Raw genomic sequence first — 18,678 nt, 5'->3', positions numbered from 1 at the left:
AGAGAACTCTGCCCTAATAATGACTGTGGACAAGAGAGAGTTGTTTGGTATTGACGCTACTCTAAGACCTCAGCATCTGTACCACTCTGGGGTTCTGGAGCATAGCTTCAGCAGAAAAAGCCAACAAAGATGAAGTGTGACTTGTGAGTTCATTGTTCACCACTGGGCTTTGTTTTCCAGGTGCGGTTTGAAGGCCTGACGGGAAACGTACAATTTAATGAGAAAGGACGCCGGACCAACTACACCCTCCACGTGATTGAAATGAAGCATGACGGCATCCGAAAGGTAAGAGTCCCTTTGCCTCCATCCCACAGGGAGGAGAGAGGGCTGAGCAGAGGCTCAGGGTAGAGTAGAGGGCCTTGTGAGCCAATCATTCTCTTTCTGAAGAGACTCAAAACATGAGAGTTCTAGGCTCACCTCTGCCACAAACAAGCTGGAACTCTGGGCAAGTCAGTTCCCTTCTCTGAGAATAGACTCCATCTCCTGCAAAATGGAGATAAAAATCTCGACCTTTGTCTTGGGCACTAGTGAAGATCCAAGGGGTGGTCAAGTACTTTGTAAATATAAAGTAATAGATGTGTGTAAAATGCTACTGCTTGCTGTTCCTCAGGGATTCCGAAGTAGGAACTTGACAATGATGATTATCAATGAGGTTAACCATCCTGTCTGACTCCTCACTTGGTCATGTTTACTCCATTATCCACACAGAAGTAGGAATGAAAAATATATGTGTCTATAGGTATCACATAATACATATGGATATTAAAATGTTTAGAATAACATCCAAATTCTTGACAAAAGCATTCAGAATTTTATCAGATCTTATGTAGTCTAGGCTCTGCCAATGTCTCTGACCTTGACCCTTGACACTCACTTCCTTCCCCTCTCCACTCTCGTCATTCTAATCAACTTTCACTTCCTTGAATACACCAGGTTCTTTCTCATCTTCATACATGTCTCCTGTGCCTAGGCCAGGGTTTAAATCTCTGCTTTACTCTTTACTAGGCATGAGACCTTAAACAAATTGTTTAGGCTCCCTGGAGCTCAGTTACATCATCTCCAAAAGGGGGATAATACCCCTTACCTCACAGAGTTACTATTGGAATTAAATGAAAGAATGACTTCTAACCCCATTGCCTGTAGTGAGGGATTCTCAAAACTAGCACCTGGAGTATAGGGGACATTCAGCCCATGTTGTTTGTTTGTTTGTTTGTTTGTCTGTCTGTCTGTTTCAACTCCATTCCTTAAGCCACAGGGACTTTTTTTTCAGCCTTGAGTTTGAGTGAGTCAGGCCTTGTAAGCCTGTAGAATAGATAAATCAGTAAATAGAAATAACAGAGTAACCTTAAAATCTACAAGCAAGTGGTTGTGCTTTATTTTTTTCACCCCAAGGCTGTTTTTCAACTCATTTTCCCACAACTAAATCCTTTCTTAGAATGTAGGCTTAAGAATCCTTTGTTTACAGGCATCTGAATTTCAGAAAATCAATTTATCCACATCTGTGTCTTCAGACCTTTTCCTCAATCAGCCTCCTAGCAAAGTAATTTCTCAGATTCAACGGTGACCTAGTTGTGCTGGCTTCAGTGAACATTTCATGTCCTTACCTGACTGGAGGTAATAAAGAGGTGCTGCTGCTTCCTGATTCAGAGCCATGGGAACGCTCTGCTGATCTTCAGGCTGTATCCTGCCCACCAGTGTGCCAACATTCCCTCTAGGTATCTGGGTCCAATCTGACATCCCACTGAAACATGCGTGCTCTGAGCATGCATCCATCCTATGTTTAGGAGCTTCAAATGCCAGAATTGGCACTGGCTCTACTCAAGCTAATCCTCAGGAAATCCGATTCAGAGATTCCATTTCACCTTGGGGAACTAATGTGCAGGGATCTCTATCCACACATAATACCTTGTAAATTCAGGTGAGATCACAAATTCTGATAAACAGCTGCCAAGAAAGACGTACAGGCAAAATTTTCCAAGGTCTTTCATCAAGGGACCAGCACTGTGATTTCACCTTCCTTGCCCATCACCATGGTCCTGTAGCCATTTTTGCACCTGACTGGAGCCATCTACTTCTCATATCAACTTGAGTCTTTCTGTCCTGCCCCAAGTTTGTTATTCCTACTTCTGATCCTTTGCATAACTGGAAAGGAAAGAAGACAAGTGGCACCAAGTTCTGCTGGTGTCTGGGGTGTCTTAAAGTCCCAAAGAATCTACAACCCTCCATTCCATATGACTTTGGACACTTTTCTTTAAATCATGGCTACCCAACTGTAGACGTATCACATCCTGTTATAGTTCTAAGATATAGCTTCAATCCAACCACTTTTCTCCATTACCACTGCTGCACCCAGATCCCAGGCCACCTCCACACCTGCCTGCACTCATTCAAAGCCTTCTTACCAGCCATTAGTCCTGCTGTCTACATTCTTGCCCCTCTACAAGGGGATTCTGTTTTTTCCCATCATAAAAGCTGGGATAGTAATTTTCAAATATACACCAGGTTATATTGCTCCTCCACTTCAAACTTTCCATTAGCCTCCTATTGCAGGTAAAAGGTAATAGAACTCCTAACTGCGGCCTTCAGGATACTAGATGCTGCTTCCCTGTGATATCAGCTCATCGTCCTTTTTTCTAGCTCATTGCTCCACAGCTACCCTGGCATCTTTCTGTTTCCTCACCTGGCATTCCCTATCATTGTATGTCCACACACTGTTTTTCCTTGTCCTTCAGATCTCAGCTCAGGGCAAGTCACTTTAGAGAGACCAGCTCTGACCCAGCTACCTAAAGTAGCCCTCACCTACCCAGCACAGTCGCACTATTCCATTTTACTTTCTCATAATACTTACTCCTTCTGATATATTCTTTCTTGTTCATTGATCTAGATCAGGGTTGGCAAACTTTAGCCTGCAGGCCAAATTCAGCCCACTTCCTAGTTCTACAGTCTGTGAACTAATGGTTTCACATCTTTAAATGGTTGAAATAAATCAAAAGATGATTATTTCATGATGTGAAAACTATGTGAAATTAAAACATCGATGTCCATAAATAAAGCTGTTTTGGAACACAGCCATGCTCGTTTGTTTCTGCACTGTCTGTGGCTCCTTCTGCATCACACCAGCAGAGATGAGAGGTTGTAACCAAGAAGGGTTGGGTCTTTCTGACTGTCAGCATTCAACCGATAGTTGGGGAAGAAAGAGGTGGGGCTGTGCTGGAGCCTTGGAGAAGTCAGGCTAGGAGAGATGTGCATTATTTCTGCTGCACTAGATAGGCCAGAATCCAATCACTCGGCCAACCTCGATGCAGGGCAGGCTGGGAAACAAAATTGCTGGTTAGGTAGCCACTTTCACCAATACTTCTATGCCATGAAAGGTGAACAAGAAAATCTTGGTGGTCATCTAGCTGGCTTTGCCTCAATAGGCAACTTACTTTTAAAAAACGGATTATAACAGACTTATTTTTGGAGTCAGAGGCTGCAGCTTCAATGGCAGCCTACAGATACAAATGTGTAAATATGATTTAATGATTGTGTGAGGTAGATCGACTGGATTTAACTGTTCTGTGATTATCACCTTTTTAGACTTCACTCACTTAAAAAAATATGATCTATCATCCAGATTCATTTCCTACATTCAAAGAATCTTTAGAGGTAGATGGAAAATAGGAGATCAAATAATATAACTGGCCCCAGGAGAAGACCTCTCACTGTCAGAATTATTTAAACCTTTCCTGAACAGTTGGCCCCCATCTTTACCCAACTATTGGCTCTGATTTACCTTCAGATAGAATCAAAGTTCTTGCATATCCTCAGTAGCGAATCAAAGCGCTGCATAATCATTCAACCCATCTCTCATCTCTGAAGCACAATGTCCCTCCAAAAATCTCTGCCAGCTTTCTTTTTATCAGACTGCAGTTGGACTTCCCAGCCTGCTAGTTTACATGAGGTGCAAGCTGGGTCTTGGCATCACCTGACTCTTCTGACTGGTGATATGGTTTTATTGCCCTATAAAAGTGTTAGGAATAAAATAAGCTTGTTTATAACATTGAACTATTTTTCTGACTTTTGATATCAGAGGAGCTGTATATAGGCCAAGATATCCAATAATCTTTATAGCTCCCAATTTAACATCAGTGCTATGACACTAGCTTTGAAGGACCACTATCTCAATTTTTAAGTTAAAACTATTTTTTTATATTTTTTTCAATTACGGTTTACATTCAGTATTATTTTGTATTGGTTTCAGGCGTGTAGTACCGTGGTTACACAATCATATACTTTACAAAGCATTCCTCCTGATATTTCCAGTACCCACATAGCACCATACATAGTTACTGACTGTGTCCCCTAGGCTGTATTTTACACCCCTGAGACTATTTTGTAACTACCAATCTGTACCTCTTAATCCCTTTACCTTTTCATCCAGTCCCCCAAATCCCTCCCCTCTGGCAACCACCAGGCTGTCCTCTGTATCTGATTCTGGTTTTTTTATATTCTGTTAATTTATATTGGTGTTTAGATTCCACATGTAAGTGAAATCATATGGTATTTGTCTTTCTCTGACTGACTTATTTCACTTAGCGTAATACCCTCTAGGGAAAAACCACTATCCTTAAAAATTCAAGTTTTCTTCTAAACCATGAAAGTTAGGTCTACACAGATTTATCTTGGTTTTTTGTTTTCTCCTATCTTTTATCAAAATAACTTGATATTTTAGAGCAGAGTTTTGTGGTTTGGGGACCACTTATCCCAGGACATTCTTCATGTAAAGAGGGTTACATTATCAAATGTGTTCAAAAAATGCTTCATAGTATATATGTCTTATGGTGACTGATAATGTTCAATAGCAAACTGAAACTGAAATGCCTTGTAGTAGAGAAGCCTGTTTCCCTTCAGACATGACCCTACCGAATGTTACTTTAAATCTACTGGTAACTTCCTATGAACCACACACAATGCTTATTGTTGTACGTGCATTTAGCCCTCACAGCCGCCCAGGAGACAGGTATTATTACTGCATCCATTCTGCACCAGCCTGATGTCAGGCAGGCAGTAATTAGGAAAATCTGCCTTTTAAACCAGATCTTCCTGGCACCAAAGATCAATCTCTTGACCATCAAGCTCCCATTTTTTTAAATAATACCAATTAATACATTGTAGATTTTAGAAAAATTAGTTGCAAGTCAAAAGAGGCAATTTCCTCTATATTGATGGTTATACAGTTTGAATAGGAACAGCTAGATCTGTGACTGTGAAGAGGGAAAGAAAAAGGAAAGGTAGGAAAGGAAGAAAAAAGAAAAGGCAAAAGAGAGGAAATGGGGTAAGGGAAATGACATTTATATTAGCCAGACCTTCTCCTAAGTTTGTATTTTAAAAACCCCTACTTTTGAGGTCTATGACATAGCTTCTATGCTCTGCCACTAATCTGCTATAAAACCTACTTACTACCAATCAGATGATTTGACTCCACAAGCCTCAATTTTCTCATCTGTAAAATAGAAAATAATCCCAAACCATCTGTGCTATTTACATATGTGAGGAACAAAAGACTTAAAGGTTGTAAAAGTTTTTGGAATTTTTTTAAACCTTGCATCATGATTTGCTAGAACAGTGGTTTTATTTTAATTTATTATTATTATTATTTTAATTTATTTTAATTGTTGTTCAAGTACAGTTTTCTGTCTTTTACACCCATCCCAGCTGACTCCCTTGGCCCTCCCCACCTCCCTCCCATTTCTCCTGCCCTAGTTTTTGGCCAAGTGTCTTTTATACTTGTCCCTGTAGGCTGACAGTGACCAAAGGAGAGAGCAGAGGGAATTTCAGGGGGAAAAGGGAAGGGTCTACGGTAGTGGTTTTAAACTTATTTTTCAGCCAGAGGGTTCCTTGGAAAAGTGAACTCATAAGGGGAATTCCAGTATGTAAAACAGGTAAAAGGCAGAGCTGACTGCTGAAGTGGTGGCCAAGGAACCCTGAGTTTCCTCCTCATCCCTAGGCTGTCACTCCCCTATAACTAAAGGGGTGAGGGGCCCCACAGATGCCCTGGAGTCCCACTGAGCACCCCCCTAGCAAAGGGAGGGAGGTCTTGAGCAAGTCCCCTGGTCTCTGAGCCTCTGTTTTCCTGTCTGCAAAAGGAAGAGGCTAGGAGAAATGATTGTTCAGGCTTCTTCCAGCTCTTATATTCCAGAAGTCTGTTTCTAGTTCTTGTGTCCCTCCTTCCATGCTGACTAAAAGTGCCCCACCTAGGCAATGCTGTGTTCATGCCTACACTGAGGGTCAATCCTGACCCAGAGTCCCGAGAGATGGGCTCCCCCTTCAGGCCTCCGCTCCAGTATGGCCAGTTCACCTCCACATTGAATACACTCATTCCCTCAACAAAGAGTTCCTGAGCAGCATCTCTGTGAAAGAATCTGTGTGCTAAGAAGGAGATCCTAGAATGACAAGACCTCCAGCCTTCTCCACAAGGAGCCCCCAGCATCACGGGGAAATGGGGAAAGACCTGAAAACAGACCAGAGGACCAGAGGGCCAGCGGGAACCAACCCGAGGCACTCAAGTGTTGGTGGGCAGCTTACTGGTGCTGGGTAGGGCCTGGCCCTGTGGTCAGCCTTCCTGGATCAGACCCTGGCTCCTCGACACTCCTGTAGCTTTGGAAAAGTTACCTCCCTTCTCCACATCTCCATGTCCTCACATGTAAAATGAGACTAATAACCACCCAGTTCATAGGATGAACTGGGTAATTTTGTGAGGATAAAAGGAGTTCAAATATTAAAAGCACTTAGACTAGTGCCTGAAACACAAAGAGTAGGCAATAAATGTTAACTAATGTGATTTCCAGCTTAGGCTGTTGGCAATTATTATTATTAATGTGAACAGCAGTGACCCACAGGGAGAATTGATCATTGCCAACTGAGCAGACTGGGGATGACATCAGGGTGAAGGTGACATTCGAGTTGACCACCAGCATGTGCCTAGGTTTTTTTGAACCTGACCTGAGTTCTGGCTGTTGGGAGACCTGCTCATTTCTCTGCATATGCACCCTGAATTCTTCCTTCTTGACCTTTATATCTACAGCCAGCAGAATGGCCATGATATAAGGCACAACTCTCTAAGACATACCACATTTTTTGGACCGTAAGACACACCTAGGTTTTAGAGGAGGAAAATAGGGAAAAAAATTTTGAAGCAAAAAAATGTGGTAAAATATTTAATAACATAAATAACAATATTTCACCAATATAAATGTAAACAGAACTCAACAGCAGCATTAACAACCATTATTCCTCCCAAATTTGGGGGCTGGGGAGAGAAGAAAATACATCTTATAGTCTGAAAAATATGGTACACAGACAGAGACAGAGATCAGGCAGGCGGGCCGTATCAACCACACCATTTTGCTCTTACCCAGACCCAGAGGCCCAGGCCCTCTGTGCTAACCCTATCTTCCACCCAGGACCCTCTGAACTTACATATATAGCAGACTCCTACCTTCACATCTTGGCTAATATTCTCCCCAATCTAAAAGGGGAGAATATTAATCACAGCATTAATCACAGCATTAATCCTTGCCTCCTCCTGCTGCCTTGTTCCCAGCATAGGTTCCACACTGGGCTTCTGCTTCTCTGAGCCCCTCAGGCTCTGGCTACCTGGACCTCTCAGTTGTTACTTCTGGAGCCACATGTTCCTGTATGTCAAGTCTTCCAAACTGGGCTAGAGGAATTTTCAGAATAAGAACCATTTCTTTGACTTATTTGTATTTCTCTAAATTCTGCCATACAATACCACCAATGTTTCGGGTCAGAGCCTTGCACACAGTAGGGACCCACTAAATATTTTCTCAAACACCTTGGAAAATGAGTTAGTATGAATAACCTACTGATTTTTAAAAAAAATTATGTTAGTCAATATCTCTAATTGGGCACTATTATATGCTTGGTATTATAATAGTTTATAATTGAAAATAAGAGAAATATATAAAGATAAAATAACAATCACCTAGGAGGTTGAATCTAGATGGAAAAATACAGTTAACCTAAAAAAAAAAAAAGCAAAGGGAATGTAATGTTTAATCATATCCCAACTACCCAACTACAATTCAGAAAGGGCTCAGGTAGAGAAGAGTTCATAGGCATAGGGGAAATAGGGGTTTGGCCTTGTGAACAACTGCAGAGAATTAAATTTCCACAGCTCTGGCTTGTATTGTACAAAATAATTACCTGTGCAAACTTAAACCCTCACCCCCTGAGGCTTAGCTGGTCAAGTTGAGGATTTTCACTGGGGTGGGGCTGGGAGGACCTAAAGAGCAGCTAGCTTCTAATTTTTATTCACCGACACTTTAGAGCCTGGTGTGTCCAGTATTGCATGGTGTGATGCTGAGCCCCTTGCTTTCCTGCCTGGTGTCAGCTGGGGGGGCCGGAGTTGGCCAGTCCTAACAATCCTGGCTCAACTNCAGCTCTGGCTTGTATTGTACAAAATAATTACCTGTGCAAACTTAAACCCTCACCCCCTGAGGCTTAGCTGGTCAAGTTGAGGATTTTCACTGGGGTGGGGCTGGGAGGACCTAAAGAGCAGCTAGCTTCTAATTTTTATTCACCGACACTTTAGAGCCTGGTGTGTCCAGTATTGCATGGTGCGATGCTGAGCCCCTTGCTTTCCTGCCTGGTGTCAGCTGGGAGGGCCGGAGTTGGCCAATCCTAACAATCCTGGCTCAACTCATGCCACCACCTTCTTCTCATTAACAGATTGGTTACTGGAATGAAGATGACAAATTTGTTCCTGCAGCCACGGATGCTCAAGCCGGGGGGGATAATTCAAGTGTCCAGAATAGAACGTACATCGTCACTACAATCCTAGTGAGTATTCACTCCTTCATCAAGGTTATTCAGGATGCAAGCTGGACTCACACAAAGGTTTTCCCAGGAGTGAAACTAGTCTTTCTTGCCAAAACTCTGCCATAGGTAGAAAGAGGGGGTGAAAAAAGGAATTTCCTGGAAGTCAGAGGTACTTTTTTCACGCTGGCTCTGCCAAGATTTCACTTTGGGCCCTTGGATGAGTCACTAGCCTCCTTTGAGCCATCACTTCCCCATGTGTAAAACATGGGGGTGAGGCTGACGTGGTAATTCCCAGATTCCACCCTCCCGCAGAAAAAGCCCTTTTCAAAGAAAGTCTCCTAAAGCCCAGCACCTAGAGCGAATATAAGTGAAGCTGGTATGAGTTTTCAGTGACTGATCGTAAGAAGCCTAGGGCCTATTTAGGGTCCATATTCCCAACACAATGCCCCCAACGGTAGCTCCAATAATACAAGAACTACTGGAACATAACTGGAAAAACTGCACCACATCTCAATGGTGAGATATTCTTTTTTTAGTGGTTTGCTTCCTTAACCCAAGAAGTTTTGTAATGAGGGAGCAGAAATGCAAGAAGGGGCTACAGAGACTTCCCCCAAAGTTAGCCAAAGTTGCTGACATCCTCCTGTGCCACCCCAAGGCCTCCCTACCGATGAGTGATTGCATAACCCACGTCCTCCGTCTCCCCATTTCTTCACCAGGAAGATCCTTATGTGATGCTCAAGAAGAATGCCAACCAGTTTGAGGGCAATGACCGCTATGAGGGCTACTGTGTAGAGCTGGCAGCAGAGATTGCCAAGCACGTGGGTTACTCCTACCGTCTTGAGATTGTCAGTGATGGGAAATATGGAGCCCGCGACCCTGACACAAAGGCTTGGAATGGCATGGTGGGAGAGCTGGTCTACGGGGTAAGTGCCCCACAGGGTGGGAGGTTCCCCAGCAGAGGGCGAAGGTTGGAGAAGAAATCATTTGGCAGTGGGCTGGCCATTCCCACAGATGACTAGTGGACTCCATAGCTTTGTATTTTGTACTGTTGCTGATGAAAAGATGAGGAGTCCAAAATCCAATGTCTTAAGACATTCTTTGTTCAAATTCCTGGTCTGAGCTCAGCTCAGTCTTGTGACAAAGATGGGTTGTCACTTTGTCATTCATAGTGCCAAGTCATTTACTGCTCCCCCAATTTAAGTTTCTTCCCTGGTGTTAGATGCACCCATTCGACTTTCTCATCACTTGCCCCAACACTCACTTCTCCTGCACCTTCCATTTCAGCCAAAGAATTCCCAGAGTTACACTGGTCTCTAGAGTGCTCTCTCCCATTCTGCACCTCTAAAAATCCCTCCTCCAAAATCTGTATCAGATACTACTTTTTCCAAGGTGCCATTTCTCCACCACCCCACCCCCGGCGCCCATTACAGGTACAAACCCACCTCCTTAACTGTTCTTGCCTTCCCCTGCAGAATTTAGTTTCTGCTTGTGTTATCGCTTACCCTGACTTGTATCACAGTTACCTGTGTAATAAGAGTAAGTCTACTTCTTTATATAACTCACTATACTCAAAATAATGCCGCAAACAGTTCCATAAATTGAAGCAATTTTGAGAAACTACTGAATGCCTGAATTGTTTTACATATTTAGGGGATCGCTGAGAAGTACAATATCTGATCCCTATTCCCCAAGGATGTTAACATTTTATAGGAATGAAGATGGATATAGAAAAGATAATGAGACAGCATGGTAAAAGATGGCACAGTATCGAAGTTCAGGCAAGAGGCTAACATGAGTTTATCTAACCCTTGAAAAGGATATGGAACATGAAGAGTGGCTGTATTCAAACAGCCAGAAAGGCATCCCAGAAATTTCTAAAGAATAAACAATAAAAATGGTACTGGAAATAAGTAAGGTATGAGAGAAGAGTGAGAAAATACTGATAATTTTTGTAAAAGGCTTAAGTGAAGAGTTGCCAGGGATAAGTGTAAGAAAGGACAAGGGGAAAGTATGGATTGACTCAGTGCACAGTGGAAGACCAAAAAAGTACTTGAGTGAAACAATGTATGGCAATGGAAGAAGAATCCAGCTGCCACTTACAGGAAAGGGACCACAGGACAGCTTCCCTCACCAAACTGGAAGAATGCACTCTGGGTCTCTTAGCTGAAGCATACTTATGTCCCAGGATGATGCTAATTCTGCTCAGGATAAAGCTGCCATTTAGGAGCTTTGGAAATCTCATTGTCTTTTAGGAAGGCAATAGGGGTCATGATGGCCTGAAAACAAAACCACGGGAATTCAAAGGACACAGAGACAGGATAAGGAAAATCTTCCCCAGGAAGGTGGCTTTTGAGATCACCTGGGAAGATGGTTAATGAGTTGAAGGGTGGGACGTGCTTCTCCCCTTTCTCCTCTCCATACCACCTCTCACTTTAGGAAGTTTCATTGATGAAAGATAGAAACCTGGATTGTTAATGCTGCATCTGGAAGCTGGTTTCCATGGGAACCTCTGCCAAGTTTGTGAGGTCATCCCCATGGCAACTGCTATGAACTTTTCACCTTCACCAGCATGCATCTTCATCTTCACCCCATTGTTCCCTTAATAAAAAGCCTGTAATAGGCAGAGCAATGGTGTGATTATCTTGAGGGCAAGCCCCCACTGCAGCCCAGCAGCCAGTGATGTGTTACTTCTGGGTGCCTCCTCACCAGCCTTCCCCCAGCCCTCCCCTTTACCTGGCCTGCCCTCTGCCCAGTACAAACTATATTCTAATGACTCTATGATGGGCCCAATTGGATACCCTCCCTTGATTTCCTGTTCCCTGAAGAAGAATAAAGAAATTTGGGGAAGTATCTCTCAGCCAAAAACAACCAGTGAGGTCAGACAAAACTCATTTGGAGTCCTCCAAATTATTATTAGATGCCTTTTAAGTAGCTAACTCGATCACAGTCTCTCTCATCCTTTCTGCTCTCTCTTTCTCTTATCAACTAATGTAGTAGCAGTATTTCACCATGAAGTATGTTTCAGGTGCCATGTTAAATACTTTACCCACATTATTTCATTTACTCCTCATAACCACCCAATAGGTGGATATAATTACTTTCCACATTTTATTGACAAGGACACTGAAGCCCAGGGAGGTTATGTAATTTGACAAAGGACACACAGCTGGTAAAAGCCAAGTCAGGGCATGTAGCCTGGCTTCTGAACCCCATGCTGGGATATGCTACCTGAGTAGAAATCATACCATCCAAGCTGCACTGTAAGGTGGTAAGAACAGCCAGAGCCTCTGCGTTCACAGATGCCACATGTGGCAAACAAAACTTCTGCTTCTTACATGGGTATGGCTTTGTGCCTGATTCACAGGTGACTTTCTTGCCTGTCCTTTGTCTTAGTGAAGCAGAAAGACAGTAAACTTTGCAGACAGACACCTGGACTTGAGTTCCAACTTTGCCAGCTTACAGACTCCATGACTCCTGCAAACCATTGAACTCTGAAAATTGGGAAAAGCAAGTTATTTGTCCCAGGGTTGGGGTAGAGAGTATTCACCTACACAGTGCCTGGCTCATAGAAGTTCTCTGTCTCTGACAGTTTTCTTCACTTTTTCTTTCATTTGCTGCATCAAAACTGTTTACAGTTTCCCCAGGATTGTTTTTAGACATGACATCTTTTGTTCTGGGATCTCCTAGGTCAGTGATTCTCAAAGTGTGAGGTCTGGACAAGCATCAACAGAATGCAAACTCTCAGGTCTCACCTCATAAGCACGTAATACAGAAACCCTGCCACCCATCTTCTTCAAAAGCCCTCCAGGTGATTCTGAGGCATGCTCAAGTTTCATATCACTGTCCTAAGGTTAAGCGAATAATTTTAAGTGCCTGTGAAATGCTCACATTTCATAGTACTCTCACATATTAGAAGTCATTTGAGCCTCACAAAACAATCCCATCAAACTGGTAAAACAAAAGTTACATTATGCCTCTCTTTTTTTTTCAAATTTTTTATTTAATTATTTTTCAAGTACAGTTTTCTCTCTATTACTCCCATCCCATCCCACCCCCCATCCTCCCCCCTCCCTCCCATTTCCACCCTTCTCAGTTGTTGTCCATGTATCCTTTATATAGGTTCCTCTAAATCGCTCCCTTATTTCCCCTGAAATTCCCTCCTCTCTCCCCTCTGGTCACTGTCAGCCTGTTCTCTATTTCAGTGTCTTTGGTTATATTTTGCTTGCTTGTTTGCTTTGTTGTTTAGCTTCCTGTTAGAGGTGAGATCATATGGTATTTGTCCTTCAACACCTGTATGCCTCTCTTTTTTAAATGAGGGTATTAATCTCCAAAAAGACACCTGTCTCACTCATGTCTACAGGGTGAGTGAGTCTCAGAGCAGAGCCCCAGGTCAACTTTTCCAGGTCAGCCTTGGCCTTGACCAGCCCTGCAGAGCTCCAGTAACAACTCAGCTCCTGGACCTCTCAGTCCATGGGAAACAAGCTGAAACACTGGTGCTTTACACGAACCCCCTTCCCTCTCTGGACCAGAGTTTCTTATTGCTAAAATGTGGTCGGTGAATTTAGCATCTCCGTGTGTGTCGTACACACCCTTCACCCTTCTGATGCGTGGGGACCCACGGACAATTAATTTTAGAAATAGGCTATCTAATTATTTCTCCAGGAAATTCTCAGTACATAGTCATCTTTTAAAAGTTCTGAGAAGTCCTGCCCCAAAGTCAGTTGTTTAAATTTGTGTTTCCCAATGTTTACTTTAATTTTATACTTACTAGCATCCTTCCAGAAATAATGTTCCATGAAACAAATCTTGGAACTGCTCAATGAACTATTCGTTAGGATGATGTCACTGTGATTTTTTTCCAGCCCACAGTCCATTCTACTAACTCACACCAGGAGGCATCAAACAAGTCCATTCAGTTTCTGTTACCACTCTCAAAGCTGGTCACCTCTTACCTCCTTGGGGTAACTTGTGCTCAGCTCCTCATTTCCATTACTTTCTCTCCCAGGTCAAAGAGAATAGAGGAGATACCTTCCCCCTTCCACTAGCTTGTGTTCGTGAAAATTATCAAGATGTATGTGATGGGCATTAGGAAAGAAAAAACAAAATTACTATGAAATTCACACCTGACTCCACTCTGCTCTACAGAAAGTTTCTTTCCATAACTGAGGACCAAAGTCATTCTGAAGCCAGGCTTGTTATTCCACTGAAAGCATCTTCCAGTGACCCAAGCCAATGAGAGTAACCAGAGGAAATCTCCAAGCAACACCAGTGGGGGGCCAAGCGGGACCCCTGTCTCACAGCCTCTGTCACCAGCCTCACTGTCACAATGCACACTGTTGCACAGCATCAAAGTAGAGAGCTATACATCTCACACAAACTTGCCTAGACAAGTCTCTACTTTCAAAAATGAATGTTGTGGCATCTGTCCACAGCACCCTTTGGGTCTGCAGATCTCCTGATCTCAGGCCAGTAGAACAGTGGGTTTTTATTGCATAGTTGCTGGCGCTGCTGCCACTGGGGAGAGACCAGAGAGAGAGGAGAGCAAGGCTGGTGAGGCCATGTGCCAAATGCCTCAGGCTAAGCATTTCTTGCAACCCTCTTATGTTTATCTACATGCTGGATTTAAATTTTAAAAAGTGAATTATTTGTGTATTTCTTAGCAGTCTTCCTGGGGGGTAAAAAATAGAAGCAATGCTACTTTTCCTTCTCTTTGCCAGGCCTTTACTCACGTAATTCCTGCCTCCTCAAATGTGTTCAGTGCCAGAATCCTACTCTGTCAAAATCCTACTCTCCTTCCAGTGCCAAATTTATATGTCACTTCTTCAGTGCCAAATTTATATGTCACCTCCTTGACGATAAAGCCCCAGCCAGAACGAATCCTTCCCTGGCCTCCTGTCGCATTTTGTGTTTCTTGGATAGCACACATCCAGCCTACTTTATAGACTGAAAGGTTGTGTGTGTGAACCAGTCTCTCCCACTAGCATGTAATTCCCTCAGTGTAGGGACTATAGCTTACCTACAGCTTCCAGCCTAGTGCTTACACACATTAAGTGCTCAATAAATGTTTATTGAATTAAATCTGTCTTCTCCACCTTGTTACCCAGGATTACCTTGTTGCAGGTAAAAGAAACCCAACTCAAGCTGGCTTAGGCAAACAGAAAGACTTTTTCATGTTCTTAAGGACAAACAGAATAATATATTGGCGTATGATGCTAAGGAGCCCAGGGTAACTCCTGAATTTAAGATAGCCCAAAATGTTTCATCATGGGTTAGCTTCTGTACCTCTCACTCTGTATCTCTCACTCTGCCTCTCAGAGCTAATGCTCTTTAAAACAACATGGGTCCTATGCCATCCTTAAATGATTCATTCTGGCCAGAGGAGTTGGCTAAACCCAGGTTGTATGCTTTACCATACAACCATGTGATCAGCTGCATTTGAACCAGGATGACTGAAAGTGGGGCGGGAGTTGTGCTTCTAGCTAAGAAAGGAGGCCTGGCCTCCAGGCAGGCAAAACAACAGGTACCACAACAGCCCCCTTCTAGAAAGATTAGGAAGATGCTCCTAACAATTAGAACTGTCAAACAATGGGATAACTTCTGTAAGATACGGAGCTGATCTCATTTGTCAGAAATATGCCATAGAGAATAGCAGGGGTTAGACCTCTAAAGTTCTTTTAAACTCACAATCTTTAAGACACAAACAAATATTCACAGTGAAGAAAGAAACAAGAGAACAGAATGCTGCTGAACTCAAGTGCATTTTATTCTTTCTCTCTCTCTCTCTTTCTTTTTTTGTAGAGAGCAGATGTGGCCGTGGCCCCTTTGACTATTACCTTGGTCCGGGAAGAGGTGATAGACTTCTCCAAGCCATTTATGAGTTTGGGGATCTCCATCATGATAAAAAAGCCACAGAAGTCCAAGCCAGGGGTCTTCTCCTTTCTCGATCCTTTGGCTTATGAAATTTGGATGTGCATTGTGTTTGCCTACATTGGAGTGAGTGTCGTCCTTTTCCTGGTCAGCCGCTTCAGCCCCTATGAATGGCACAGTGAAGAGTTTGAGGAAGGGCGGGACCAGACAACCAGTGACCAATCCAATGAGTTTGGGATATTCAACAGCTTGTGGTTCTCCCTGGGAGCTTTCATGCAGCAAGGATGTGACATCTCTCCCAGGTCAGTCAGCTCTTTTCAACCCCTTTGCTCAGTGCTATATTTTTCTTGGTAAAAGCAAATACTGAAAAGTTAAGGAATATGAATTATTTACAGACTTCAGTGTGCTCAGTGTTTCAACTATGCATTACAGTCAACCATCTATTGCATGCAGGGGAATGTCTAGACACATCCTGTGTCTGGGCCAGTTCTGTCTACTGTCTGTCTGGTGTGCTCTGTCATGATTAATAGGCATAATCACAGCTCTGATGTTTTGCAGCTGAAAGATATAGAGAAAAGATGGGGGGGACAGTATGGCACAACCAACTTTTATTGAACACTTGCTATAGGCCAAGCAATGTTTTGAGTCTTCCATGTGTATTTATCTCATTGAATCCTCACACAAGCATAAGGTGGGGCTATCATTATATCTCTTTTTATGAATGAGAAAACATAAAAATGATGAATATTCTGGCAAAGTTAAACAGCTGGTAGCTAGGTGAACTGTGATTCAGATCACCATCCTGTACTACTTTGGAATGCTGAAGGAGCAGTGAATTATGAATGGGCTTCAGCATGCTGTGTGTGTCCTTCAGCCAGTCTCCGTTTCTTCATCTTAAAGAGAAAAGTTCTTCTTGGTTCTAAGAAAGACCTTGGAAATAATCCAGTTCTAATGCTCGTGATAATTTGTTTCTGGTGGTTCAGAAATGAGGGCTCTCAGAGGTGCCTGTGATATCATACTGAGTACTATGGTGAGCAAATCAGTGAGGTTCCAGCCCCACACATGGAACAAGAGTAGCTCTGGTTTTGTCTGTTTTATATATTGGACTTGTGAATGATGTTTCTTGCGTAAAAGGATTCTGAAGCTAAGAAAGAAAGAAAGGAGGAAGGGTGGGGAGTGGAAAATTTGAAGAAGAAGAAGAGAATCCAAAGAAGAGAAATTTGAAAACCACCAATCTAGACCAATTTCCACATTTATTTACCTCCTGCCTTTGTGTCTAATGTTCTTTCAAGTACATTCTGAAATGTCCATGCCACAAATCTCCTTCGATTTCACTGATAAGCAAGCATTGATTGTATCTTCTTTTACAGTGGCATCTATGAACTCTTTCTCCAGCAGGCAGTCTATTGTAGATTACCAAGTTTCTGCAGCATGCAGGGAGGCATGGTTAAGAATTTGGCTACCATGGGGCCCTGGCTGGTGTAGCTCAGTGGATTGAGCGCGGGCCTGTGAACCAGATGATCGCGGTTCGATTCCCAGTCAGGGCACATGCCTGGGTTGCAGGCCGGTTCCCTGCAGGCCAACTCCCAGCAGGGGACGCACGAAAGGCAACCATACATTGATGTTTCTCTCCCTCTCTCCTTCCCCTCTAAAGATAAATAAATAAATAAAATCTTTAAAAAAATAATAAAGAATGAATGGTATAGTTTTAAAAAAAAGAATTTGGCTACCATGGATTGATCTGCACACCCTCTCCCTTTCTGGGGGTATAATTGTGTATACATCAAGGCCTCATGGGCATGCATTGGCGATATCTTTACCACAGTTAAGATTATTTTGCATTTGAGTGTCAATGAGAACTAGTATTCCTAAATGGCAATGGAATAAAATCTTTCTAAGGATCTTTCTGCAGGACTCACTCTGCCTGATGTATAATTTAGATAGTCTCATCATTCACCATTATAATTTTGTTTTTCTTTAAATAAAAAGACAGTCAGGGGAGGTGCATGGGAGAGGAGGTGTGAGACTGGATACTTGGCCAGTGCTGGCAAACACATGGTGAAGAGTAGACAGAACCAAGCAGGAGAAGGGCTTACTTAAAAATAAATCAGGCCAGTGGATAAACAGTGAGAAGAAATGGTTCTCAGTATAATGTAGAGCCATCAAAACATGCATGTATCTCAAAAGACCCACAGGCTTGTTTTTTCTTCATTATTTCCTTCCTCAGTAGGCATCTTACCACCTAATGGCACCAGTGGTCTGGCCTGAGACTCCCCACCATTCCTCCAGACGACTCAAGTTGGTGGCCAACAGCTGAGTTCTGTCGGGCACGTTGTTGCTTGACCTTCACAGATACTGACAATAGTTCCCCATGTTACCACAGCCCCCATCTTTCTTCTTTCATTACTTTGTTACTCAGCCAAGAGGGTATCTTAGTTTGTGACCTCTGGCTGCAAGAGGGTTTTTTGAGGAACATCTGAGGGTTCCACAAGTGTATCTTAGGAACTGACACTGAGGTGAAGATGAGACTGAATAGGAACATACCCAGTCTCCTTCATCCCAATTTTGAATACAACTCCACCCTATGCCTCTGCTTCTCCACCGGTAAAATAGAAATAAGAGTTTCTACATCCAAGACTGTTGTGAGGTTTAGGAGATTGAACATATAGACCCAAAGCAGATCCTCCAGCCAGCACAAAGGAAGTACTATAAAGCAGAGGCTGTCTCTTATGATGTTATCAATCTAATACACTAGGCTTCTTTGAAACTTCACTAGAAGAAAGTGTGCTTACACTGCTTTGGGCACAAGAGCAGGCACCAGACCGCTCTTTTCTGGGAAAGCCCAGCGTCAAAACAGAAACAGCCAGAGGTTCCCTCCACACCAGCAATGCCGGGACTCCAAAGGCTCTGCCTCACAGGAGATGGGAGGATCTGTCATGTTGGATTAAAGCATCTGACAGACACAGGAGTGAACCTGACAGAATAGGG

At 43.0% G+C, this 18,678-nt stretch overlaps 1 protein-coding gene across 2 annotated transcripts in view; it reads left to right on the top strand.

Annotated features, from left to right (window-relative positions):
- GRIA1 (glutamate ionotropic receptor AMPA type subunit 1) overlaps window positions 1–18,678 on the top strand; it is a 273,984-nt gene that overhangs the window by 175,408 nt on the left and 79,898 nt on the right. For both annotated transcript variants that reach the window (XM_037044847.1, XM_037044846.1), the window contains exons 8-11: window positions 181–285; window positions 8,734–8,844; window positions 9,540–9,746; window positions 15,622–15,992. In XM_037044847.1, coding sequence (XP_036900742.1) covers window positions 181–285; window positions 8,734–8,844; window positions 9,540–9,746; window positions 15,622–15,992 — 794 coding nt within the window. The remainder of the gene's footprint in view (window positions 1–180; window positions 286–8,733; window positions 8,845–9,539; window positions 9,747–15,621; window positions 15,993–18,678) is intronic.

Source organism: Sturnira hondurensis, unplaced genomic scaffold (assembly GCF_014824575.4).
Source record: "Sturnira hondurensis isolate 20B ecotype Veracruz unplaced genomic scaffold, ASM1482457v3 Scaffold0004152, whole genome shotgun sequence".
Classification (NCBI taxonomy): domain Eukaryota; kingdom Metazoa; phylum Chordata; class Mammalia; order Chiroptera; family Phyllostomidae; genus Sturnira; species Sturnira hondurensis.
Note: the sequence above shows the minus strand (reverse complement) of the source record. Positions and strands in the feature narration are given on the sequence as shown.